At 45.1% G+C, this 27,615-nt stretch overlaps 1 protein-coding gene across 5 annotated transcripts in view; it reads left to right on the plus strand.

The window, feature by feature from the left end:
* The window catches only part of CCDC60 (coiled-coil domain containing 60), a 267,296-nt gene that overhangs the window by 152,985 nt on the left and 86,696 nt on the right, over positions 1 to 27,615 (plus strand). For 4 of the 5 annotated variants that reach the window (XR_009566464.1, XM_060310799.1, XM_060310800.2 and 1 more), the window contains one exon: positions 16,882 to 16,961. Coding sequence is in view for 4 of the 5 variants with exons in the window: in XM_030860383.2 (XP_030716243.1) it covers positions 16,882 to 16,961 (80 nt within the window). In the remaining variant the exon portion in view is untranslated. Of the gene's footprint in view, positions 1 to 11,370; positions 11,443 to 16,881; positions 16,962 to 27,615 lie in introns of those variants that run through there. The other variant, XM_060310801.1, reaches the window with a different exon arrangement.

Genomic DNA, 27,615 nt, shown 5'->3' on the forward strand with positions numbered 1-27,615 from the left:
TGATGGCTTTCTGCTATGAAAGATGAGGGTCTGGCTTCCTTGTATCCCCATGTACTGCCCACTCCCGATTCCCGTTCCCCGCCCCGAGACAGCACTACCTTTAGTTCTGGTACTGGGTAATTTTGTAACTTTAGAAATATGTTATTAGGGCAGTGAAACTATTCCGCATGATGCTACTGGGATGGATACACGGCTTTAGACATTTGTCCAAACCCATAGAATATACAGCAGCAAGAGCGAATCCTGATGTAAGGATGGGCTTTGGGTGCTAATGTATCAATGTAGGTTCATCACTTGTAACAGAACACCACTCTGGTGTGGGATGCTGATAATGGTGGAAGCCGTGCGTGTGTGGACCCAGTGCAGGGCGGGTGCTGCGGATGGGGGAGGGGGCGGTACGGGAGCTTTCTGCACCTTTCTTTCAGTTTTGCTGCGAACCGAAAACTGTTCTTTAAAAAATTGTCTTAAAAAAACAACTATGTTACACTTGTAACATAGCTGCATTCACCCTAAAGAGTATTTTGCCCTGACCCCTTACTTTGTAGCAGAGGAGGTTAACTCCTCATAGGCTCTTCTTGTGTTTTTTTACCACTGCTCTTACATTGTGGAGATCGATAACACCCGCATTCTGTTCAGGACTTGTAACTGTTTTCCAGGCTTGGTCTATGAGCTGAGTGTTCACGTTGAAAATCAACAAATGTTACAGTGGTATTTTCCACCCGTTCATTCACTCACGCACTCAACCAGTAACTGCCAAGAAGCCACTCTGTGTTTGTGGTTGTGCCAGAGACCAAAGATGCCGTGTGACCAGGTCACGCTCCCTGCGCAAATTGCAAGGCTAAAATTTAGAGGAGGAAGAGAGGAAACACACAATTTACAATGTAAGCATAATAACTGCTGAAATCAGTGGCTTTTAACTTTATGTTCAAAATATGAATATGAAATGTAACAGAGGTAAGCTGAATGTAACAGATGTCTTAAACAGGAGCTGCTGGTTTCCTTTTGGCTCTGTAAGCATAAACAGAGTCTTGGTGTCTGAACCTCAGCCCGTTTTGCTCCTCCATTGATCCCCAGGCTGAAGCCACGACACTAGAGCATTCTACATACTGCAGACTGAGAGGTGGTGAGAGGCATCACAGTTGCGGTTTTGTTTCATGGTTGTAAAGATCCTTCATCAATAGGGAGCCTTTGCAGCATTGGATGCACTTGTCCAGGACACAGTGGCTGGAAATATCACTCAGAGGACAGCTGGGGACAAACGTATGCTCATCATGAGAGGTGCCAGACTGGTCACAACAATGCCCATGGCCCAGCACGGGACACCAAGGGGGCCTCTGGGGCCACGGAGGGGAATATTCTGACTACCCTTGGCATGACTGTCCCATCCAAGTGGGGCGTGTGTGTGTGTGTATGAGTGGAGCATGGCAGCACTAGAGGCCAGATTGCCAAGTGCGCTAGGAAAATCTGAATTATAAGATATAGTCTCTATCCAAACACACATAGGTGTATACACATCAATTAAGAAAGTCCCAGATTGTTCTTCTATTTACCTATTTTGCAAACAACTCAGTAGTTTGTTTACTTAATGATCATCATTGGGTCTGTTGCCTTGACTATGTGACCTTGATCTGTCACTCTCTCTCTCTCCATGCCTCGGGTTTTTTGTTTTATTTTTTTTTAACCTATAAAATAGGCATTTATTTCTTATGGCTTTTACCCAAAGGTAACAAGTGGCAGAGCTGGGATTTGAATCCAGGTCTCTCTGATTCTAAAATCTGTGCTTTTCAATACTACAATCTACTGTCTCCTGTGGTAGCTCAGTTACGGAATTATCTTGTTTGCAATCCGGTCATTCCCCAGGCTAATTCACATCCTGAAATGGGCCCATGCTTTTTCTTTGCCAGTGGGTGAGACTGATATACATGGTAAAAGCAGTGACTAGACCCTAAAGAGAAATTAAATGAGTTTATATAATGCAAATCGTCGATTGTTTCCTATGGAGAGTTTACTCCTCTATGGCTATATATTAGTTAGCTATGCTGTGTAACAAGTGACCCTAAAACAAACATTATCTCACAGTTTCCGCAGCTTACCTAGAGGCCTCTGGCCCTGGAGGCCACAGTCAAGATGCCACGTTGGCCTGGAGTCATCTCAAAGCTCAGCTTGGGGAGGGCTCACTTACAAGCTCACCCACGACGCTGTTGGCAGGTAGCAGGTGGCCGCTGGCTGTAGACTAGACGTGTCAGTTCCCTGCTGAGTGGGCCTCTCCCACAGAGCAGCTCACAGTCTGGAAGCTGACTTTTCCCAGAGCAGGAGAGAATGCCCGAGACAGAAGCCATATTCTGTTCATTAGAAGTGAGCCACTGGGTCCAGCGTACCCTCCAGTAGAAGAGATTAGACAAGGGTGGAAACGCAAGGAGGCTCACTGGAAGCTGCCCACCACACATACTGGCGAAGGGAAAAGGCAGAAGCTAGACCGTGATCGTCAACAAGCCGGGTGCCCTGGGATCTCCAGGAGAAATAAAACTTGTCTCCTCTGATGGGGCTTCTCAGTCTCAGCACTCTTGACGATTTGGGTCAGATACAGCTTTATGGGAGAAGGTCATCCTGCACATTGTAGGATCTAGCAGCATCCTTGGCATCTAGCCACCAGATGTACCCCCCCAAGTTATGACAACCAGGAGGAGCTTCAGTGACACTTCGGGAAAATTTCTGGGTCTCTCCTGAAGGTCAACCTTCAGTGGAAATGAAGGGGAGGCATTGCACTTCCAGGTCATCAGTAAGCCCTTAACGAATGAACGATAGTCGTTATTATCACCAAGATGTGCTCCAGCTCTCACGCCAGCAAATAACTAGGAAAAGAGAAAAGATATGATTTGAGATTTTGTAAGCATAGAAGGCAGGGGGTTGACCCAATATCCATTTTCTTAGAAAGGCGGAGCGGTGGGGGGGCGGGCGTCCTCTCTGCCTTTAGGTCCTTTGCACAGGGGAGCCCGGTGATGGACTCAATTCTCCAGCCCTAATGTGTGTGACTCCCAGCTTTCCAACCTTCTCAAACATAGCTGGAGAGAGAATGACAAGAATTGGGCACTGTGGCACCATTATCACACCGATGACGTGTGGTTTAGAGCTGCTGCTCTTGTTTCTTTCAAGGTGGGATTTTTTGTTTTGTTTCCGAAAATAATCTATGGCCACAACGTAAGCCATGAAGAAGTGCAGGCTTCGTTCTTCTAGACCAGGGCTCAGTGAGCCAGGTAGTAAATATTTCAGTCTTTGCAAGCCATACAGTCTCTGTTGCCACTAGTCAGCCCTGCCCTTGGAGCTCAAAAGCAGCCACAGACAATCTGTAAACAGCTGGGTAATGGTTGTGTGCTAGTAAAACTTTATTCACGCAAACAGGCAGGCTTCTCTGTATCGTCTTCTTGGTACTCTTGCCTCTTTGCCAGTTTTCCTTTTGTGTCAGTCCTTAATTCTCTAATCTTATTCTCCTCTCTCTTCCCCTCTCCTTCCTTCCCATCTCCTCTCTCCCTCTCTCTCCCCATCCATCCCCTTTGTGACCTTTTTCTCCTCCCTCTGTCCCTTCTCTTTGTTTCTATCTCTCTCTCTCTCTCTCTCTCTCTCTCAATTTCTCTCTCTTCCCCCAGCCTTCCTCTCTGACACTTAATTCAACACCTCCGACCTTAATCTCCAATTCCATCCCCTACGCCAAGCTCCAGTCCACATCCACGTATCAGACAACTGCCTCTCAGCCCCAGTCATGCTCCCGGACCCAGCTCCAAAGACTCAAGAGCTGGGCGTCATCTTTGCTTATAGCCTCGTCGTGCACTCACAGCCCTCTGAAACCCTCCCAGATATATTTGTTCTTTGGGGGGAGATCAGGGTGCAAACAGTACTGCCATTTGTGTGAAAAGGGAATGCTTGTGGTGGAAAAAGAAGTGTGTGTGTGTGTGTGTGTGTGTTTATTGAAGTATATAATATCTCCCTGGAAGGATACACAAGAACTTGGTAACAGTTAGTCACCTCCAGGGAGGGAAATGAATAGCTTGAGGACAAGGTAGAAATAATACTTTTTAACTATACACGCTCTTATATGTTTTAAACCCATTTGAAAATATTTCCTATTCCATCCCCCCCCCAAAAAAAAACCCACTAAAAAACTGAACTGAAATGAAGTAAAACTCAATGCTTCACTTTCAGTTCATAGTGAGGACCCTCATCTCTAAGCTTATTTTGCTGAAGTGGCTTCTCATGGTTTCTCAGCAGCATTAAAGCTTTAGGCATCTTTCCTCCTGCTTGGGGATGTCAAGAGAACCTTCATCGCCGTCACACTCTACATTTCAATTCCTCATGGTAACTTCCGTTTGAAAAACTGTTCCCGCCACTTTCTGTGTTCAGCTCAGTCTGAAACTGGAGCAGTAACCCCCCAGCCCCACTGGAGGGTAGTTGAATTGCCTGTTTGATTCGTGTCTCCCCCACTAGGCCACGAGCTCCTTGAGGGCAGGGATGGTGTCTTGTTCAGCTTCATATCCCCAGCCAGTATCTAACTCCCAGTAGGTATTTAAGAAATATCCGGACTACACCTGCCCCGCACCCAGCCTCGTAATGTGGCTCATGTAACTTGGTATTGAACAGCACCCTGCGGACAGGATCGTAGAATTCATACCGCAGCAGCCCTGGTCACATGAAGCCTCATCCCGATGTGAGTTCAGGCCTCAGCCAGCTCTTCTGCATCTGGGCTCTTTTCTCTGAACCACTGGCTTAAACTCAGCTCAGCTTCTGCTTCTTACATGGAAAATGAGGTTAGCAGTTATTGAGCAATGTGGGGCTGGGTTTCCTTGACCTCCAGGGGCTTCGCTCGGATTTTGCTAAGATGTTGACTTGGTCCTCTTCCAGGGAAGGAGAAAAGAGCTGAAGCTACGTGGGGACTTAACCCCTTAGCCCAACCCACAGACTCTTTCCGCCCGGAAATTGACAATATGAAAGGAGATTTTCTTGGGTCGTCACTTGTTTCTTTTCTCCAGGATGAATTGACTAATTTGTCTCATTTTCAAGAAAGGGAGTAAACTGTGGTGTGATCAGCAATAAAGAGCACCCTGTGATCAACTAGAGTGCCCTCTTCTTCCTCCTGTAGCCGAAATCCAGCCTCTGTTCCGAATTGAATCTCAGAGGCAGAGTTTGGGGTGAAGTAGAAAAGGATAGCTTTATTGCTTTGCCAGGCAAAGGAGACCACAGCAGGCTAATGCCCTCAAGACTGTGTGTCCTGACCTGGAGGGGGCAGTGAGGAGTTTTATAGCAGTGGTTCAAAGAGGAGGGTGTGATCAGCTCGTGGCCGTTCTTCTGATTGGTTGGTGATGAGGTCACTGGGAGTCAGCATCATCAACCTTCTGATTCCAACTGGTCTACCTGCTTGTGGGCAGCAAGCAGTTAACTTCTTCCACCCAGTGGGGCTTTCAGTACCTGTAAAACAGCTCAAAGATATTGTTCTGTGTATCCCTTGAGGGGAGCCATGACCCCCTTGGGGCGGCCAGGGCTGTACTATTGTTTCTTGACGGTTCCTCCCTCCCTTCCCTGATTAGCAGCTGTTTGACCCTGCCGTTGGAATTCAAAGGAGGGTCCTGGAGGCTGAATGAAGCCTATTTCCTGTAATCAAGAAACGGGAGACAGAAAGACTTTTATGCCCAGGAACCCCACAGGGTCCTGCAAGGTTTCACTCCTGCTAGCTGGGTGACCTCTGGTACAGGTTATTTAACTAATCTGGGTTTCAGGTTTCTCAACCATAAAATGGGGATAATAATAGTTACAACACTTAACTTTTGGAGTGGTTGTGAAGATCCAGTGAGAAATGGCATGTAAAGTGCCCGGTATGGGAATGGCAGTCGTGTGCCACGATGCTACTTTTCCTTCCTGGGACCATGGCTGACATTGCTACCACAGAACTCTTTTCTGATGAGACTGAACCGCAGGGAGCTACAGGCGGCCACTGCTTCTAATGGGTATATTGAAACTGACGCTCAAGTTGGAACCCATTTGCTATCTCTAGCCTAGCACATTTCCAGACATTAGGGAGGTTCTGAAAATTTAGGCACCGTTATCATCATTAAATAGAAGCACCTTTGGCAAGGTGGTTGTTACATTCTGGGACCCTTTTCCGGAAGCTCCTTCGGGGCGTTGAGTGACAGGCCATCGTATGGATTCCCATTGGCTGTTAATGCCCAGCAGCTGGACTGCTGGCCCCTCGTGTTTAGTCTTTCAAAAGAGCTGATGAGATTAATGTATTTGATTTAAAAAAAAAAAATTTTTTTTAAACTAGGTGGATAGCACATTTGCTGCTGGCAGGCCAGCTCAGTTCCAGGGCTGATGGGGACTCATTGATGGTGGCAGCCAATTTCCATTTCAATCGAGCAAGAGGAGGGAGGCAGAGAAAGGCAGAGATTGAGAGAAACCAGGACTTGATTGCAAGCTATGGCATTTGGCGCCACCTACCGTTATGTCACTGCATCGCTGCCCTTGATGACTATCTTGAAGTTGTTAGCCTTAACCTGCCCTTAATGAGTTTACCTGGCAACATTTTCATGATCTCACTCAAATCTTCATGTTTCTTTTATAATTTATGATTTAACTTTATCAAAATGCCAGATCCTCATGATGTAGTGACAACAATAGTAACATTTCCTCGGCACATTTGGTTTCAAAGACCTATGCACCCAGTGTGCCTCTTAGTCTTCTGGGTGAGGCCCCAGCAGGTGCCAGGTGGGCACTGCTCCACCCGGCCCCCTTGGCGCCGGGCTCAGTACCTTGCCAGGTCCCTCAGAGCACATTTCCCATTCCCAGGGTGCTCGTGCGTAACGTGGATTTCACTGGAGGGTTCACGGAAGAGCAGGAGAGGAAGGTTCCGTTGCAGCCCATGGAAGAAAACCAATGACACGGTCCTTTAAACTGGTGCTTTTCCCTGAATATCAGCTGCCTCCTCCCCACACCAAGGCTCCCTCCTCACCCTCTGTAATACATCACTCTGCCTTTATTAACCGGAACGTTCATCCTCTGTGTGTGCTTCTCCAGTATCCATCTTCACACTCGTCTTCCTTCTCAAGGAGACTGGGTGTGTTAGGCAGAGTTCTTCAGAGGAACAGAACTCATGGGATGCATTTAGGTATAGATACAGATACAGAGATCTATTGTAAGGAATTAGTTCATGTGCTTATGGAGGCTGACAAGTCCCAAGATCTGCAGTTGGGCAAACTGGAGACCCAGGAGAGCTGGTGGCACAGTTCCAAAGGCCTGAGAGCCAGGAGAGCTGATGGAGTAAGTTCTAGTCCAAAAGCCTCCAAGCTCAAGACACAGGAAGAGCCGATGTTTCAGCTTGAGTCTGAAGGCTGAAAAAAAAACCTGACGTCCCAGCTGGAAGGCAGTCACGCTAAAGAAGCTCCCTCTTGCTGGGGGCGGTCAGCCTTTTATTCTGTGTAGGCCTTCAGCTGATTGGATGAGGCCCACCCTCATGAGAGAGGGCAATCTGCTCTACTCAGTCTATCAGGTTAAATGTTAAACTCACCCCAAAGCATCCTCACAGAAACACCCAGGATAATGTTTGGCCAAATACCTGCACAGTCCACGGCCCAGTCTAGTTGACACACAAAATTAACAATTGCACCAGCCTTCTAGTCTTGACTCTGCCAGCTGACCAGCTATGCGACCTTGAATGGTTTCCTCTTTGCTTCCATTTCTCTTTCTATAAAATGGGTGGTGCTTTCAGGATCCACTGCAGCTTTCATGCCAATGCCAGGATCAACGCAGCAGCCCCCAGTCAATGAGCCGTTTCTGCCGTACGCTTGGAGTCCCATCAATGGGTCAGCTTCGCTCAGGAGCTCCCCGTTGCATTGGCCGAGACTTCATGAGATGCCTATTGTGGCCTGAGGCTCTCTCTGCCCAATCTTCCTCTCTCCTTCTTTTCTCTTTCTCACCCTCAGTAAGCCTCTTGTACTCCTGTCTCAGTGCTTGCTTCCCAGAGGCCCCAGATGATGCATATGTTGACAGTTTTTAAGAGTTCAGGTCATTTATTTTGCAGAATGACTATACAGCATGGTGACTGTAGTTCATAGTACTGTATTACATATTTGAAAGTTATGACGAGAGTCCATCTTAAAAGTTCTTATCCAAGAAAAATTTCCTGTAACGATGTAAGGTGATGGTGGCAACTAGATTTATTGTGGTGAACATTTTCCAGCGTACTCTACAAATATCAAATCATTATGTTGTACATCTGAAACTTAGTATGTCAGTTATATCTCAAAAATAATACTCCCTAAAGGATGCACCTTGCGTTTATTGAAGAGAGTCTTTAAAGAATTCAATAGCTCACTTCATATTTTAATTGGAAGGTCTGCGTGTGGATGAGGTCACTAGATCAGGGTTATCCCTACATAGGTAGGTACCTGCCTTATACCCTTACGACAAAAACGTTCACTCTCCCCAAAGGAAAGTGTCTATCACCATCATAAAACCACCAAAGCTTAAATATCAGTACGCAAGCTAAGGTCTCTGGACTCATGTGTACGTCTTCCCGTGGACCCTACCCACTCTCTGCCTCTCCGTTCTTTACAGCTTGCCCATAATGAGTCTAAAATTTGCGACTCGTCTTGCCTGTTCCTCAGTGTTCTCCTCTCCAATGGCCTCCCTTCCCCCGCCTCACCACTTGACAGAGCATGGCCAGCTGACATCTGTATCAGCCCAAGTACGTTTAGCAGGAATTCATTTCCATCTTAATCTGATTCGAGGAAGTAGATCACATTTTAAGAAGTAACAAAGATGGATTTGGAACATTCTTTCATAAAAGACAAGAGAACAGCAGACATTTCAAAGATTGCCTCTCTGGTCTTGACCTTCAACAAAATCATTCTGATTTTCTGCCATATAAAATTTTTTATGACAAAATCTAACAAAACTCTGGGCAAGCTTTGGAGGTACTATCTGTAAATTAATAGCTAGCAACTGCTATCCCTTGTTTAGCCCCTGCTAGTCAAAACGGGGGACAAAATGCAGTAGTGGTTGAGAACACATGCTTTTCAACAACAGCAGCAGCAGCGAAACCTGATTAAAAACTGGGCAGAGGATCTGAATAGACGTTTTGCTAAGGAAGACACACCCTGATGGCCAACAGGTACCTGAAAAGGTGCTCAGCATCTCTAATCATCAGCGAAATGCAAATCAAAGCCACAATGAGATGTCACCTCACACCTGTTAGAATGGTTATGATCAAAAAGACAAGAATCGGAGAATGTGGAGAAAAGGGAAACCCTGTGCACTGTTGATGGGACTGTAAATTGGTGCAGGCACTCTGGAAAGCAGTATGGAGGTTCCTCAAAAAGTTAAGAGTATGAGACCCCAATATTCCACTTCAATAGCCAAGATATGGGAACAATCTAAGTGGCCGTTGATGGATGCATGAATGAAGAAGATGTGGTGTATATGTATAATGGGATACTACTCAGCCATAAAAAGGATGAAATCCAGCCATTTGCCACAAGGTGGATGGGCCTTAAAGGTACTGTGCTAAGTGAAGTAAGTCAGAGAAAGACAAATACCGTATGATTTCACTCAAATGTGGAATCCAAAAAAACAAAGCAAACAAAAACAAACACATAAAGGAACAGATTAGTGGTTACCAGAGGGGAAGGTGCTTGGGGAGGTGGGTAACACAGGTGAAGGGGGTCAACTGTATGGTGATGGATGGCAGTTAGACTTGCAGTGGTGATCACTTTGTAGGGTACACAGATGTTGAATTATAATGCTCCTGTACACCTGAAACTTAGAGAGAGAGACAAAAAAAAAAAAAACACCCTAAAACAAGACATATGTTTTGATGTTACTTGAGTTGATTTCAATTCCAGACTTTGCCACTTAATAGCATGTTGTTTTCTCCTTTCAAAGCCTCAGTTTGCTCCTCTATGGGAAGAATAATAGTGAGGCGAGGACCGAGTAGAATCACGTATTTCAAATGAGAACACGCTTAGGATCGTGCATGGCACATAGGTGAACGATAATGTTATCGTAGACACCATTAGGTCCTCTTCACAGGCCCAAAGTTACCCAACACCGAAGTGACAGAATTAGGACTCCACCCTGGGCCTTTCAGACAACAAAACTCTTTACATTCATTCCTGTCACCTCCCACTTCTCAGTTGTCAGGTTAAACCAAATCACTTGCAAATGCTACTATTTAAACAGTCCCAGTACATGGATATTAAATGTGAGTGTACCTGCCCAAGAACCTTCCCCACCTAAGACTCCACTGTGAGTCTCTGCTCTCACCTCCCCCTCCAACATTTGTCATCTTTTAACCTGACACATTACCGGATGTCATGTGGCATTTCTCACAGTCCTGCTCTCAAAGACCCATTTACAGATGAGAGAAAGGACACGTGATGTATGTAGAAGGGACAGGGCAGAGAGTTGACCTGGTTTTCCAGGAAACAAAGAATGGAGGCATCACCCACACTCTGCAAAGCAGTGGAAGAACCGAAGGCTCTTAAGACCAATGGCACACCCAAGGAAGCAAAGACAGAATTAAAATCGAGTCTCCCAGGATTGCTTTTATGAAATCCGGCTGGGAGTAGTCACAGACAGTGAAACAAAGGACATCCAAAGAGATGGTGAGGGGATTATACTTGGCTTTTATTTTTTCCTAATTTTAAAATCTTTTCCTGATATCCATTAATTAGTTTCATAACCAGATGATAATCTTAAAAGTAGAGTTGTATTGCAGATGTGTTACTTGGGTACGGAGTCACCTTAATCAGTGTCAGTAGGGAGGAAAGATTTAGCATTAGTTTGTTTATCAACGATAAGGGTCTAAAAAGTGTGAGACTTAGAACACACGAGTTTTGATGCAAGAGGAGGTGGTCTCTGAAGATCTGGAATATACAGTACTTCCTGGGGAGAGAAACTGGGAGAAGTAGGAGGGTTCTGCATTTCCTAGAAACATGGATTTTGATAATGATTTTGAGAGAGAGAGAATGATCCTAATTCTGGATATGCATCTAAGCCATGGCAATTCTGGGAGTGTCAGGTTTAGGATCAAAAGGTAAGGGATTACAAAGTTATCGTCTGCAAAGAGGTCCTTGATTAAAGGGAGAACCAGCTTTATGGTCTAAAAGTAGCTGGTCAGCACCTGGAGCCAAGGCATTTGCATAAGCTATAACATAACCGTTTGTTTTGGGCCCTCATTTCCATTTCCCGGTCCCCACAGGGAGCTGATCCTTGCAAACTACATTTCCCAGGCACCCTTGCCAGCTGGCTTCCCGGTAGGTTCGGCCAATAGGAGGTGGAGCAGGAAATTGGGGTGGGGGTGGGGGTGGGGAGAGGGAGGCGGGGAGAGAGAGAGATCAGCATATTTCTCCCCTTCTCTCAGTTTCTGGTGGCACCTCCGACTGAGACTACGTGTCTTCCGTGAGTCCAGCTTCTGCCAGGTGGCCGAATTCTAGGGCTTTTGAAGGCTTCCTCTTCCCTTTGTCCTTCCAGCCCTGGAGGGGGTACACACTTCCTCCTTTTGTTAAATCTCTAGCATGTCTTGCCCTCACTTACTTGGCTTTCAGCTCTTCTGACACCTTTGTAACTGCGCCCCTATATCACAGTCCCTCTCTTGAACTATCTTGCATGAGCTCTGACTTCCTGCCTGTACCCCGCCTGATAGAGTGTGTTAAAATATACTTTTTTTTTGGCGGTACGCGGGCCTCTCACCGTTGTGGCCTCTCCCGTTGCGGAGCACAGGCTCCGGACGCGCAGGCTCAGCGGCCATGGCTCACGGGCCCAGCCGCTCCGCGGCATGTGGGATCCTCCCGGACCGGGACACGAACCCGTGTCCCCTGCATCGGCAGGCGGACTCTCAACCACTGCGCCACCAGGGAAGCCCAAAATATACTTTTTTAAAAAAAAATTTTTATTGGAGTATAGTTGATTTACAATGTTGTGTTAGTTTCAGGTGTATAGCAACGTGAATCAGTTATACATATAAGTATATCCATTCTTTTTCAGATTCTTTTCTCACATAGGCCATTACAGAGTATTGAGTAGAGTTCCCTGTGCTGTACAGTAGGTCCTTATTATTTATCTATTTTATATATAGGCGTGTGTATATATCAGTCCCAATCTCCCAGTTTACCCTCCCCCTGCTTACCCCCCGGTAACTGTAAGCTTGATTTCTATATCTGTAACTCTATTTCTGTTTTGTAGATAAGTTCCTTTGTGCCCAAAATATACTTTTAAATTACATCATTCAGACCAACACTAAAAACTTATATTTTGCTTATGTTGATAGGGTTAGTCAGAATTGCTTTACAAATATGAAAATCACTATTCTTATTATTAGACAGTATAAATAAATTATTTTAAAATCAGAAAAAAAATAACCAAAATAAAAAATTATTTACCTACAATTCAAACCTGAGATAACAATTTGTTATATTTACTTCCAGCTTGTTATATTATTACATATATACCTTGCCATATGTCAGTATTTTAAAACATAATTTATATCAGTTTATATACATTTTTAAGGAATGTCTATAAATTTTTATGAATATATATCTTAAAATTTTCTATGATCTAAGTTCTTTATATTTGTGACATGCATTTTCCCTTGAAATTATACTCCTTTCCAAATCAGTGAGTATACATCTACAGCGACATTAAAGAGTAGCACCAAATTCAAATCATCATATACCATTGTCTGGATAGACCACAATTTATTGCCCCAATGCCTGCTGCTGGACATTTAGATGTTTTTCACTGTTACTCACACTGCTGTGGTAGATATCCTCGTGGATAAATCTCTTCATCCTTGCTGCATAATTTCCTTGGATAGAAGCAGATTTGCTAGAGGAAAAGAATATGTATTTTTAAGGCTTGTCATACATAGGGTGAAACTTTCCTTCAGAAAGGTTGTAGAGATAGTGATTCTTGGATGCTTCGTAAACTTTTCATTGTGCTCAGATCAAAGTGTGTTCGTAAATATCCTGAAAACCGGGGCTCCCTCATTCAATGCCAGTTATCACCAGTGGCTTATTTCAATTGTCATTAAACAATGGTCACAATGAAAATGGTTTCCTGAGAATTCATTGAAATGCTGCCATAAGTTCAGCACTTGTGGAGTGGATCTTCTCCTGCTAAAGTCTTATGTCAAGTTGAGGACACAATTTGGCTTTGCTGCTGTAAGTTGTTCAGCACCAATCCCAGTCTATACAAACTCACTCTTTTACAATAGTGTGAATCCCTGGTGCCTGGGCAACTATCATTAGGTGAGATTTCAGGGGAAATGCTTGAAATTTAGACAGTATCATAGTTGCTTCATGAAGGGGGTGAAACCTGAGACATTTGGGAGAGTGATGGGTACACAACTGACATCAAACAGCATTTCAGTCATGGATTTTCAAATTATAGCAAGGAAATTTGAGTGTGTTTATTATGTCTTTGTTCGTAAGTGTTTTCATCACAACATCTCTGAAGAAAGTTGCTTTGGTTCTGAAAGAAGGAATTAATTGGCTGCTCAAAAAAAAAAAAAAAAGAGGCATTAAAAAGAGACAACCTTGATTTCAAATGTTTGATCTCAACGTGGCCAATCTCATCGCTTTCACTGCAAAATGCACCAGCATAGGGGTCATCTGATCTTAATCCCCAAGAGGGGGAAGAGAACTAGTTGCAATAATTCTTGATCTGTTGCTGCCTTGACACACTCAAGGGAGGAAGCTGTTTCAGAGAGAAATCTTGTGGTTGTAAGGAAAAGGAAAGCCAATTCAAACTGATTGAAATAATAAAGGAAATGTTCATGAAAAGTCCAGGTTCTACTGAAACTTGTTCAGTTCAACAAGGTACCACGGGATGAGTTTTTCTCTGACTGTCCTCTCCGCCTTCCCCCTTATCTTCTTCAGCTGGAGGGTGGCTCCCTCTTAGGCACAAAATGGCTGCCAGCAACCCTCACAGGTGTCTGCTTCTCTGTTCATAGTCTATGAGGGAAGAGAACTTCTTTGCCTATGGTTCCTTAGATCTAGGAATCGTGCTTTTTAGAAGCCCCTGGCAAAAGTCTGCTTGTATCTCATTAGCCCAAACTGTGTCACATGACCATCCCTCAGCCAGTCACTGTGATGAGAGGTGGGCTCTGCTGTTTGGCTTCAGCCATTTAGGACCACCCTGTTGCTGATAGCATAAGTATTTTCTGAGGGGCAGGAAGTCTAACCAGGGAACCAACCAGTATCAAGAGGGAGGGAGAAGGGATACTGGGAGCGTGAGAAAAGCCAGTGTCCATTATGCAGAAGTTTTAAAAAGTACTCCCAGAGATCCTTATATGCCTCCTTGGAGGACTGTCTCTCCACCCACTTCACCATCCCTCAAGATGAAAACTGATAGATTTGCCATCAATTTTCAGCCAGGGCGTTGAAACACCCTGGTGTATTGGGATAAGCTTGATAATATTACCTACAAGTCATTCCTAGTGATAGCTAAAGAGATAAAGTTTATAAATGATTTTATTGTTTCATGTCTAGCTGAGCTTATTCAAGGCTATCCCAGGTGCTTTTCTGGTCTTCCGTATGCTTTCTTTAGTGAACAAGACGGGATACTCTGGGGTCTTGCCGTAGATTCTCCACCTCTAACCCGAGCTGCTTGGTACAGGATACGTACTGGGTGACCCAGGAGAAAAGTGGCTGAGAATCAGGCAGGCTAGTAACAGTCCCTTCCCTGCACCCCAGACCCCACTCTCTATCCTCACCACCCCACTACAGACATCGTTCAATTTTTAAAAAGAATTTTATGGGAGTAGAGTTGATTTACCATGTTGTGTTAGCTTCTGCCTTATAGCAAAGTGAATCAGTTTTGCATGCATGTATATCCACTCTTTTTTAGATTTTCTTCCAATATAAGCCATTACAGAGTACTGAGTAGAGTTCCCTGTGCTACACAGTAGGCTCTTATTGTTTATCTATTTTATATATAGTAGTGTGTATATGTCAGTCCCAAACTCCCAGTTTATCCCTTCTCCCACCCCCACCTTCCCCCCTGGTAACCATAAGTTTGTGTTCTACATCCGTGGCTCTATTTCTGTTTTGTAAATAAGTTCATTCGTACCATTTTTCTTAGATTCCACATATAAGCGATAGCTATAATTGTCTTTCTCTGTCTGACTTACTACACTCAGCATGACAATCTCCAGATCCATCCAGACATCATTCAGCTTTGATCCAGCTACATCCCCTGCCTTCCACAGTCCACTCAAAAGGCACCACAGCCCCATTTCATTTTCAGAGAAAGTGGGTGACGATGGCTGCTGAGAAAACACCACACCTCCTCCCACACGTCCGTATTACTATGATTTCTGTTAGTGAGTAGCTGAACTGTCCTCACTGTGCCGTGAGAACACACGCTCAGTACAGTGCCACCGATCGGCCATGGTCGAATTTCACTTGCCACTTATTTTTTAAAAATCTTTTCTTTTTGTTTATTACATAACTGATTCATATTTACTGCAGAGCAATGGGAAAGTCACGTAAGCTAAGAAAAAGTAATAAAATCTGCTATAATCCCACCCCCGTAGAGAATCACTGCATGGTGGGGGGGGGAGCTTATCATATCTTTTGATATGTATATATTCAAACAGATCATTTTTCAAAACCAAAGAATCATGCAATACCTATTACTTTGTAACATGTCTTCTCCCTCAGAGAACTCCTCCAGCACCTCTAGGCTTAGATCATTATATTGTCGTTGCATTTAATTGCTGCATAGTATTCTGTCGTTTTGAGGCACCCTGATTATTGAACCTGTCTTCTCTTGTGAAGTTGTGATTTCCAAGAGTTTGCTCTCACAAGCAGCATCTTAGCAGTTTTGTTGATATGAACCTCTGTGCCCGTGCGGCGACGTTCCCATAGGATGCTTGACAGAAGAAGCATCATTAGACCAAGGGCAAGCCTGCTTTTGCAACAGTTAGTATGCATTGAGGAGGTGCCCTTCAGAAAAGTCATTACAATGTGTTCTCCCACAGTTTCATTTGAGAGCATCCATTTTCCCATAATTTCTTGTCATTTCCTTTCATTTAAAAAAAAAAACAATATTGCAGGAATTAATTTCACGACACGATAATCCAGATAATAGTCTTGCTATTGTTCACCAAATTGGTAGCTGAGAAAAGTGACTTTTATATTCCAGTATAGTTAATTTAACTCTCTTCTTTATATTGACCTGATAGCCACCTCTGAGTAATAAATTTAAGTCTTGTGAGGTTTCCCTGATGGCTAAGAAAGGCAAATGAATAGAGAAGAGGGAAAGAAGAACCCATGAACAATTACCTGGATAATTCACTCCTAAAATCCTGCTAGGGGAGCAGTGAGGGCGGGGGAAAAGTACATTTGCATCTTTATATTGACGGAACTCAAGCTCTCTAAATCAGCTACCTGTGCCACTTTACAACAATGATTATCAACATTTAATTTTTTGCTTTGCTTTGAGTCTAATGCTCATGATAGAAGCTTCCATTTTTCAGATGCTTGCCATGAGTCAGGAATTTAGCGATTAATTTAATCATCACAACAAAGTAGGAATTATTCCCCTGTTCTGCTGCTGAAGAAATTAGGGCCCAGAGATGTTGAGTAATTTGTCCAAGGTCACGCAGGCGGTCACCAGACAGAATGAGGATCAGAGTTCAGGTTCGTCCGTCTCCAAAGCCCTTGCTGTCGCCCGTGTGCCACAAGGCCTCTCTCTTGGTGGAAAAAAGGACGCTGTGCTGCCTAAGGACCCCTCCCAGCTGATCAGACATCTCACGTGAATGCATGAGCCCCCTGCGGCCTGGCTCCGCTTGGAACAGTTGTACTAACACTTCTTTCACTTCTTGACTTCCCTCAGGTCCCAGACAAACCAATGAGGAGCATCAAGTATACGCAGAAGGATGTAATAAACCTCAAGAAAGACCTTACACGAAGCCGGTGAGTGAGCCCTGCACCGAATGACCCACAGACAGCCCGACAGGGACAAGCAGGCTATGGGGTGATGCCTGTGAGTGCCTGCCGAGTCTCAGTGCCCCTCAACGCTGAACATTAAGCAGGAGATTTGCAGGAGGGTAGCCCTGTAAGGGCTGGGGATGGGGCCCCTTTCTTGGTTGGACCCTTCAGGGAGTACCTGCTCCAGACCGACCTACCCATTCTTGCTCAGGGCAGTCCCATGCCTGGAATTCCCTCTGCTTTCCTTTCTTGGACTGAATCCAACTCAAGAGAGTTCCCTTATGCTCCAGAAGACTCTTCTCTTTTTACTGCACGTCCACAGTGTGGTGGCCGAGAGTCAGATCGACTTGGTCGCAAATACTGGTCCTGCGACCTGCCAGCTGGCGACACTGGAAGAGTTACTTAACCTCCCTGAGTCTCTGTTTCCTTAACTGTAAAGTGAATATAGTATGAGGTTGTTAGAAGGACTGGGTGAAATAATGCACAAAAGTGCCATAGCCTTGAAGACAATGCCATTCATATCTTTTTCCACCCCATCAATTCCTTCCTCCATAGCGTGATAGCGTGAGCAAACTGAGGTCTAGGACCATATTTTTTTCATCTCTTGGCATGAGGTGGGATTTCTTTCTCCTCAAGGTGGGGTTATAAATGGGGCTTTTGGCCGAGCAACTGAAGGTGGAGTAAGAGATGGAGATTCTTTTAACACAGAACGCGTAAGAGACACGCTAAGCAGGGGTGATACAGGCAGCACGGAGGGTCTGCTTATCTCACGAGCCAGACCCTGGTAAGAATCACAGCAAGATGCTTCCTTCCTCACCTCCATGGTCTGGAAGCTCTTCCTTCACTGCGCACCTGCATCTCCTCCCCACACAGCTTTGACGGAACGGATGACAGCCCAAGAAGAGGCAGGAAGGTGTGGGCTTTTGAAACGGGGGAGAAGGAAAGGGATGAAGGAGGCTAAGGGGGGCATCAGGATAGGACCCCAGAGAAGAATATTTCCCCACCGACCACAGGAAGGGTGGCTGCACCGGCTCTGAGAGGGGCTCTGGACACCTAGTGTCCAGCAGAAACATAATGTGAGCTGTTCATGTAATTTAAATTCTTTCAGTAGCCACACTAAAAAAAAAAAGTGGGAAAAAAACAAACAAGTGAAAGTAATTCTAATAATATATTTTATTTAGCCAAATAGATCTGAAGTATTGTCCTTTGACATGGAATCAGTATAAAAAGGTATTGAGATACTTGATAGTCTGTTTTGAACATGTGATGAAAAATGGTGAATGGTGAAAATCCACAGCGTATGTCGCACTTAGAACGTATATCAGTTTAGACCAACCACACTTCAAGTGCTCAGGAGCTGTTACAGTTTAGACCAACCACACTTCAAGTGCTCAGGAGCTGTTACAGTTTAGACCAACCACATTTCAAGTGCTCAGGAGCTGTTACAGTTTAGACCAACCACACTTCAAGTGCTCAGGAGCTGTTACAGTTTAGACCAACCACACTTCAAGTGCTCAGTAGCTGTTACAGTTTAGACCAACCACATTTCAAGTGCTCAGTAGCTGTTACAGTTTAGACCAACCACATTTCAAGTGCTCAGTAGCTGTTACGGATTGAATTGTGTCCCCCCAAAATCCGTATGTCAAAGCCCCAACCCTCAACGTGATTGTATTTGCAGAGAGGGCCACTGAAGAGGTAATTAAGGTTAAGTGAGGTCCGAAAGGTGGGACCTAATCCAATAGGACTGGTGTTCTCATAAGAAGAGGAAAGGATGCCAGGAATGTGCACACACAGAGAAAGGGCCAGGTAAGGACACAGCTAGAAGATGCCATCTGCAAGCCAAGGAGAGACACCTTGATCTTGGGCTTCTTGCCTCCAGAACTAGGAGAAAGTAAATGTCTGTTGTTTAGACCACCCATTCTGTCATGGCAGCCGCATCGGACTAACATAATAGTCAACATTGGAATAATCCTGCAGAGAATGTCCCCAGCCCAAGGGGGGATGATGGGGCTCAGAGCAGAGCTCAGAGATGGCATGTGAACTTGTCCCTGAAAATCAACAGATGATCCCCACAGGGACCCCTCTGTTAGTTGTGGACACATTGGCCTCTACAGTGTTTGAACCCAGGTTAGAGGGGTTTTGAGGCTGATGCCTTGGGAACTTGGGAGCCCCAGGGACTGGTGAGAGGTAGTGTCAGGAGGCCAGAGTTACCTGAGTGGGGCAACATCTGGGCAGGCAGCAAAGAAAGAGGGTTGCACAGCTGAGGGTGCGCCTCCCAGCGGGGGTTTGTACTCTGCTGCTCAGTCATGCCTGAAGGACATTCCAGGTTTCAGAGGGAATGTTCCAGGCTTCAGAAGAAATGGTACAGCAGCGAAGTTGCATCAGAGGTGAGGTTCCATCTGTATGTCATGGGCACCAGTCAGAACAGACACTGGCCGTACACAGCCATTATGACCATGTCAGTTCTTACCAGCTGAGTGTTGCCAGCCTGGAGGTCGATGATTCTAATCAGGCTTCAATACATAGCAGAATCTCTAGAGCCTAGGAAATGAGCGTTTCCATGATAATTTATACTGTAGACTGAGAGCTGATAACTGCAAGTACCAATACATGCCTTGATCTATGTAGGTTCCAGATACCAAGACTCAACCCAGTCCAGGGAGGGCAACAAGCAGTGGTGAGCCAGCTTGTAACCAGAACTGATTCGCTAAGTTTCCAGGAAATTTGACAGCCAATTACTAAACGCAGCTATTGTTAAAAATTAACTTATATAAACTTACAGTTAAATACATTATATTAAAACAAAGGTGATAAATACTCGCAACTCACCATTTCTTTTTTTTTTCTTCTTCTTACAAGGAGAGCAATAGTCGCCCTTTTCCTCCTTGCATGGACCTTGTAAGGACCCAGTAAGCTGGATAAAAGTACTCTGAGAAACATTAACAAATTCAGGGTATTACTTAAATACTTCTCACTTTCCCCTTGAGTCTTACTTTGCCACAGTTTAAGCCTTCTTTGTTCCTATAGCACTGGCTTTGGCATTTCATGGCATTTCTGTCAGGAGGCTCACAGCCCTCCAGCCACCCTCCTGCTCCTGCCGCTAGCTCGCAGCTCTGTTCAATCTGCAGCACTGATTGTTAGGTCTGAATAGATTCCCTGGTCCACACAGACTCAGGTTAGTCTCTTCCTTTACTTCCTTAGTAACCTGCTACATCCCTATAGACATGTGGTTCTCAATTGCGGGTGATTCTCTTCCCTTCCCCCCTTCCCATGAGGAGACATTTGGCAATGTCTGGAGTCATTTTTGGTTATCATTATTGGTGGGATGGTTAGGGATGCTGGTCACCAGTTCCAGTGTGTGTGTTGTTTTCTCCCACATCAATCTATTCTCTGACACCAGCTGAATGTCCTATCATTCAACTCAATTCTGATGCTGTCTACCCCAGAGGTGGTATCAGATTCCAAAGGTTAAGGGCACAGTCCCACAAGACTCCCCTCCACTTCAGATGACAATTTCAGGCCTAGGTTGTTACTCATGCTTCTGACCCACTGGCTATAAATCAGAGGTTCCCACAACCCCTTCTGTGGGTTTAATTTGCTAGAGTGGCTCACAGAACTCAGGAAACCTGTATAATCACTAGATTACCAGTTTATTACAAAGGATATTGAAGGATATGAATCAACAGTCAGATGAAGAGATATGTAGGGTGAGGTCCCGGACAAAGGAGCTTCTGTTCTCATGGAGTTTAGGGCCTGGCAAGGTGGTGGGTGGAAGTGTTTGGGTTCCCCAACACTCTCTAGCTTCTAATGAAAATATCAGTTGCATAAAGGGAGTTCCAAGTGTCTTCTTACTTTATTCCTTCTTCAGCCCTCCACCTGTATTCTCCTCTCCCCATGAAAATCATGAAGATGTTTATATACTTAACAGATGTTTAAGATTTGAGCTGAAAAATCCAAATTGATGGTGGACTCATCAGCAAAGAGAAACTGGGATTCATTCTCCAGTAAGTTCTGGATTGGCAGTGGACAGACATGGGTTCTGGTCCAGGCTTTGCCTCTAAATAGCTGGGTTCCTTTCGACAAGTCTTAGAATTGTAGAGCCTTTGTGTTGGAATGGAATTAGGGGTCATTTAGTCCAACCTTCTTCTTTTTTTTTTTTTTTTTACATCTTTATTGGAGTATAATTGCTTTACAATGGTGTGTTAGTTTCTGCTTCATAACAAAGTGAATCAGTTATACATATACATATGTTCCCATATCTCTTCCCTCTTGCGTCTCCCTCCCTCCCACCCTCCCTATCCCACCCCTCTAGGTGGTCACAAAGCACCGAGCTGATCTCCCTGTGCTATGCGGCTGCTTCCCACTAGCTATCTATTTTACATTTGGTATATATGTCCATGCCACTCTCTCACTTTGTCACAGCTTACCCTTCCCCCTCCCCATATCCTCAATTCCGTTCTCCAGTAGGTCTGTGTCTTTATTCCCGTCTTACCCCTAGGTTCTTCATGACATTTTTTTCCCTTAAATTCCATATATATGTGTTAGCATATGGTATTTGTCTTTCTCTTTCTGACTTACTTCACTCTGTATGACAGACTCTAGGTCTATCCAGTTCATTACAAATAGCTCAATTTCGTTTCTTTTTATGGCTGAGTAATATTCCACTGTATATATGTGCCACATCTTATTTATCCATTCATCTGATGATGGACACGTAGGTTGTTTCCATCTCTGGGCTATTGTAAATAGAGCTGCAATGAACATTTTGGTATATGACTGTTTTTGAATTATGGTTTTCTCAGGATATATGCCCAGTAGTGGGATTGCTGGGTCATATGGTAGTTCTATTTGTAGTTTTTTAAGGAACCTCCATACTGTTCTCCATAGTGGCTGTACCAAATCACATTCCCACCAGCAGTGCAGGAGTGTTCCCTTTTCCCCACACCCTCTCCAGCATTTATTGTTTGTAGATTTTTTGATGATGGCCATTCTGACTGGTGTGAGTTGATATCTCATTGTAGTTTTGATTTGCATTTCTCTAATGATTAGTGATGTTGGCAACTCATCATTTCTTAATGATTTCATACATTTTACTGCTAGCTATGCAGTTGAGGTTATTTCTGGTTATAGTATCTGTGTGGTGGAAATACTGTATGATGGGGGCTACTGCAAATCTCCTTCCAGCTCCACATTCACTGACATCATATTGGTAGGTCAAAATCAGCTACAGTGGGAATACTTAGGTGCAGAAATCAGCAAAAGGTACAAATCAGGGCTTACTTGTCCCTCCAGAGAGGTGGTTGTTAAACATTCACCAGCACTCTGGGGACATGCCCCAAAATGACCAAGGTAGAAATTTCCACTAATCTAGAGGGGTTCAGTAGAGGGGTGATGAAAAGGTGATAAAGACAGTGGCTTTTCTGCCATCCTCGAGTTGGCAAGCTGAGTCTATCCTTTGTGCCAGACACATTTACTATGGCTAGAGTTTAACATCCTCATCAGACAGGCTCAGCTTGTCCAAGTGCTGGACGTGAAGGACAACGTGGAAAGGGCCAGACAGAAAAGCCACAGGAAAGAAAGCAAGAAACGACAGTAAAACTTTCTATTTGGCCACACTCCTGGATCCCACTGACATTTAAGGAACCAGAGATTCCCCTTCAGAAGGAACACCTGTTTTCCAGGGGAACTCACCCCTCCAAGAGATGCACACCCCTTGGCCCATCACCCAGTATTAAATGAGGTGAATTGTTAACAAAGAAGATATTGTCTTTTCCACTAACTATTTTTAAAATCTGCTTTACCTCCTGTTGGAATCTAGCCCAAAACACCAAAAGGAGATGTTAGAATGAGCCAAACACCTTGACTATCTCTTGATTTTTATTTAATACTTCAGCCCCCTTATAATTCAATTGTACCATCCCTGGTTTCATGGCCAATTTAACATGATGCTAAAAAGAATAAAAATCATGGGCTTCCCTGGTGGCGCAGTGGTTGAGAGTCCACCTGCCGATGCAGGGGACACGGGTTCGTGCCCCGGTCTGGGAGGATCCCACATGCCGCGGAGCGGCTGGGCCCGTGAGCCATGGCTGCTGAGCCTGTGCGTGCGGAGCCTGTGCTCCGCAACAGTGAGAGGCCCGCGTACCGCAAAAAAAAAAAAAAAAAAAAATCTAACAGCTGTCCTCCTCGCCTCTTCCACCAGATGTTCGGTGGCACTAAGCAGCACACTGTGCACTCATTTCCCAAATTTCTCCGAGCAGAAGTTGACAACTGGGGCTTCTGTGTGTGCCCAGTTCTTGGTTGACTCTTGAAATCAATGACATGTTTTCCTCCAAAGCTGCCGGTACTTTTTATTGCACGTGGGTTTTTTGTTTGTTTTTTGTTTTTTTAAGGAAAATAGACATCTCTGCAATGAAAACAACTGAAATGTTGAACCTGAAGCTATGATATACCCGTGGCAAAGTTTAGTTATGTACTGGCAACTGCAAATAAGCAGTGATAAATTAGCCCCCTCTCCCAGCAGATCCCAGCAGGGTACAGACTATGCACCTGTTTCCAAGGTCTGAGACTTTGCTTTCCAGCTGCATTTGGTAGACTGCTGAAGCAGGGCAGTGAGAAATGACACAGGTGGAATTTTGGCAAAGGAAGAAGCTTTTTCTTTTGTATGAAGTTAGACACTTCTTCTTGGTCCCTCCTTAGTTTTTCTGCGCTCATTCACTTTCTTCAACAAATATTTATTGACTACGAGGAATCACCAGGTATACACCAGGCATCATTGTATATACTGGAGACACGGCAGTGCATGAAGTAGACAAAATTCCTGTCCTCAGTGAATAAGAGACAGTGATGTGCATTAACATGGGGCAAAGACAAACAAGTTCGCAAGTAAGTAAACAGGATTGGGGCAGGGGACGTTGGCTATATCCTATGAAGAATATAAAGCAAGGCGATGTACAGGCATAGCTCGTTTTACTGCGCTTCACAGATACTGCGTCTTTTACAAATTGAAAGTGTGTGGCAAGTCTGTCAGCACCATTTTCCCAACAGCGTTTGCTCGCTTTGTGTCTCTGCGTCACATTTTGGTAATTCTTGCAATATTTCAGACTTTCCCTCCACCTTTTTTTTTTTTTTTTTTGCGGTACATGGGCCTCTCACCGTTGCGGCCCCTCCCACCGCGGAGCACAGGCTCTGGACGCGCAGGCTCAGAGGCCATGGCTCACGGGCCCAGCCGCTCCGTGGAATGTGGGATCTTCCTGGACCGGGGCATGAACCTGTGTCCCCTGCATCGGCAGGCGGACTCTCAGCCACTGCGCCACCAGGGAAGCCCCCCATTTTTCCTATATGTGGATGGTGATCTGTGATCAGTGATCTTTGATGTGACTCTTGCAAAAGATTAGGACCCACTGAAGGCTCAGAGGCTGGTTAGCCTTCTTTAGCAGTAAAGTATTTTTTAATTAAGATATGTACATTGGGGCTTCCCTGGTGGCGCAGTGGTTGAGAGTCCGCCTTCCGATGCAGGGGACACAGGTTCGTGCCCCGGTCCGGGAAGATCCCACATGTCGCGGAGCGGCTGCGCCCATGAGCCATGGCCGCTGAGCCTGCGCGTCCTGAGCCTGTGCTCCGCAACGGGAGAGGCCACAACAGTGAGAGGCCCGGGTACCGCATAAACAAAAACAAAACAGAGTGGTCAGAGGGAGCGGTTTTGTAAAGGGGGCCATGGGCGGACGCCTGAACAGTGATGCCTGAACAGAGTATTTCAGAGGACAACAGATGGACGAGTGCCAAAGCTGGGACAAACCAGAAACGCTGGAGAAGCAGAAAGAAGGCCAGCGTGGCTGGACCAGAGTAAGGGAGATGGGCACAGGCTGGAGCCCACAGGGCCTCAGGCCTCACAGGCCGTGGCGAAAAGTTTGGGTTTTAGTCTAAGTGCAGTGAGAACCCGTTGGAGGGTTCTGAACAAGAGAAGGATATGCTCTGATCTTTAAAAGAACATTCCATCGGCTACATAGGGACCAGTAGAAAGGCTGTGGTAAGAGATGTCGATGGCTTGGATCAGGCGAATAGCAGTGAATTGGAGAGAAGTGGGTGGATTCGGCATCTGTTTGGAGGCACAGGATGAGATCAGATGTAGGAGACAAGGGAGAAGGCGGGATCAACATGTTTTTATCTGTTCCGCCCTATTTCCTCACTGGGATGTAAGATGTCTCCTAACCTAGAAAATATCATGTCCACTGTCATGGTCCCCAAGTATTTAGTGATGGAATGAATTAATTCTGTTGTCCATCCCTGGAACTTAGAAGTTAAAAATAAAGGGGAAGCCCTGTACATTAACTTAGAGAAAGTGAGTGAGGGAGATGGCCTACATATAAATCTGCGGGATAAACCAGTTGATGAGATGGCTTGACCGTTGCTGTCTCCATCAGGCTGGTCTCCCTCTTCCACTGCCTTCAAGCTGGAGTGTCTACTCTGCCTTATTGGGGAATGGCCTGTGGCTGGGAGGAGAAGGTGTTAATGTTGTCCTGCAACAGGGTCAGTCTGTCCTGGGAATCCCCAGGGTCTAGCTCAGTTCTTAGCATAGAGAAGCCACTCAATAAATATTTGCTAAAGTTTATATTTGTATCGTATCTTAAAAATCTTCCCTGAGACAGGCAGGAAAGTTCCTTTTGTTCCATTTCTCAGATGAGAAAACTAAGACTCAGCGAAGTTCAGAGATTTACTTGCAGTCATTGTATCAGTTAGCTATCACCACATAACAAGTCACCTCAAAAAGTCAGTGACTTAAAACAGTCACATATATTAGTGTTTATGAGTCTATAATTCAGTTGGGAAGTTCTCTGATCTCAGCTGGTCTCCCTTGAGTGTCTGTCCTCAGCTGAGGGTTAGGGAGGTGACTTTGCTGATCTTGGCTGGGCTGTCTCCTATGGGTTGGAAGATAACCAGCCATAGGGAGGTCTAGGATGGCCTTGGCCCTAACAACATGGTGTCTCATTCTCAAGCAGGTCAGTTAGGCCTGTTCTCACCATAGCAGGATTCTGAGAGAGAATGGGAGTGTGTGAAGCCTCTGAAGATTTATGCTAAGAATTGGCAAAACATCACTTCCACCGTATTCTTGTGACCACAGCAAGTCACGCATCCAGCCCAGATTACAGGTGGGGGAGGGGCTTCCCTGGTGGCACAGTGGTTAAGAATCCGCCTGCCAGTGCAGGGGGCATGGGTTTGAGCCCTGGTCCAGGAAGATCCCATGGGCGGAGCAACTAAGCCCATGGGCCACAACTACTGAGCCTGCGCTCTAGAGCCCGTGAGCCACAACTACTGAAGCCCGTGTGACTAGAGCCCCGTGCTCCACAACAAGAGAAGCCACTGCAATGAGAAGCCTGCACACTGCAATGAAGAGTAGCCCCTGCTTGCCACAAAGGGAAAAACTGTGTGCTGCAACAAAGACCCCAAGCAGCCCAAAATAAATAAATAAATAAATTTATTTTTTTAAAGAAAGGTGGGGGGATAGACTCCACTTCTTGATGGGGAGATCTGCAAAGTCTCCTTGCAAAAGGGTGGCGATTTGGGGTCATTTTTTTCAGTCGACCACAGTCAGATAGCCAATTCTGAGCTAGCCTTTGAGACATGAGCTAGCTTCCCAAAAGTCAATTTGTACAAATCAGAGTCTGCCTCTTGGGAATGTAGAGCGGAAGCCACGTCAAGAGTCAAGCAGGCAGCAGTGAGGGGAGAAGCTACAAGACTCTGAGGAAGGGGGACCAGAGAGGCGTGGAGAGCTGTAGGGAAGCAGGGCGTGAGGGGCAAAGAGAGGGAAGATAAAGGAGCTGAGTGGGAAGTTAGAGGAGAAGACAGCAGCTTAAGAGAAGAGAGCCCGACGTCATGTCAAGACTCAACCTGAAGACTTTCAGATCCTGCTACTGAGGTCCCTGAAGCTCTTTTCGGAGAAAATCTCCAATTCTTCTTTGAGTTCCTCATCTTGGATTTCCACAAGAGTTTTCAAACCCTTTATCACCCCTATAGGTACCCTTACAATAAACCCCTCTTGAGTGGAATAGCTTGGCAATCAAGGACCCCGATGACTAAAATGACTTCTTAATCTGTAAAGACAGAGGAATCCAGAGGAAATGGGACACTTTTATCATCCCACTCTGTTGCTGGGCTGCTTTGTGAGTTAATGGCATTTAATAAGGGACATTCCCTTTGGCTTATGGTTTGTGTCTAAGCTGGTAGGTGGAGTGAACTTCTCTTCTTGAAACAAAAAGAGATGAAACGGATAATTTAATTAAAAGTTAAATCTAGATGGGTGGCACATGTACCCCCATTCCTTTCTCCTGTGCCCAAGGCAGACATTACTGATGGATCACAGCACTCTTTACATTTGAGCCCAGACTTGGTCTCAAAAGTCCTCTCAATCCATCACTCCAGGCAGCTACCATTGATTAGAGTTGTTAAACAGGATGTAATTTATTTGCCATCTATAAATTACAAGACTCAAAAGGAGACTTTGGTATCTATAATATGGCACCTTGTTAATCCAAAATGAGGGAGGGAGTGTAAGAGACCAGCAGGAGAACAAACCTCACTCAGATCCCTTCATAAATGAGGCTGATCTCAATCAGCGAATTTAAACAGTTGAAAAATTGTTGTT

The sequence above is a fragment of the Globicephala melas genome, chromosome 13, assembly GCF_963455315.2.
Source record: "Globicephala melas chromosome 13, mGloMel1.2, whole genome shotgun sequence".
Lineage (NCBI taxonomy): Eukaryota > Metazoa > Chordata > Mammalia > Artiodactyla > Delphinidae > Globicephala > Globicephala melas.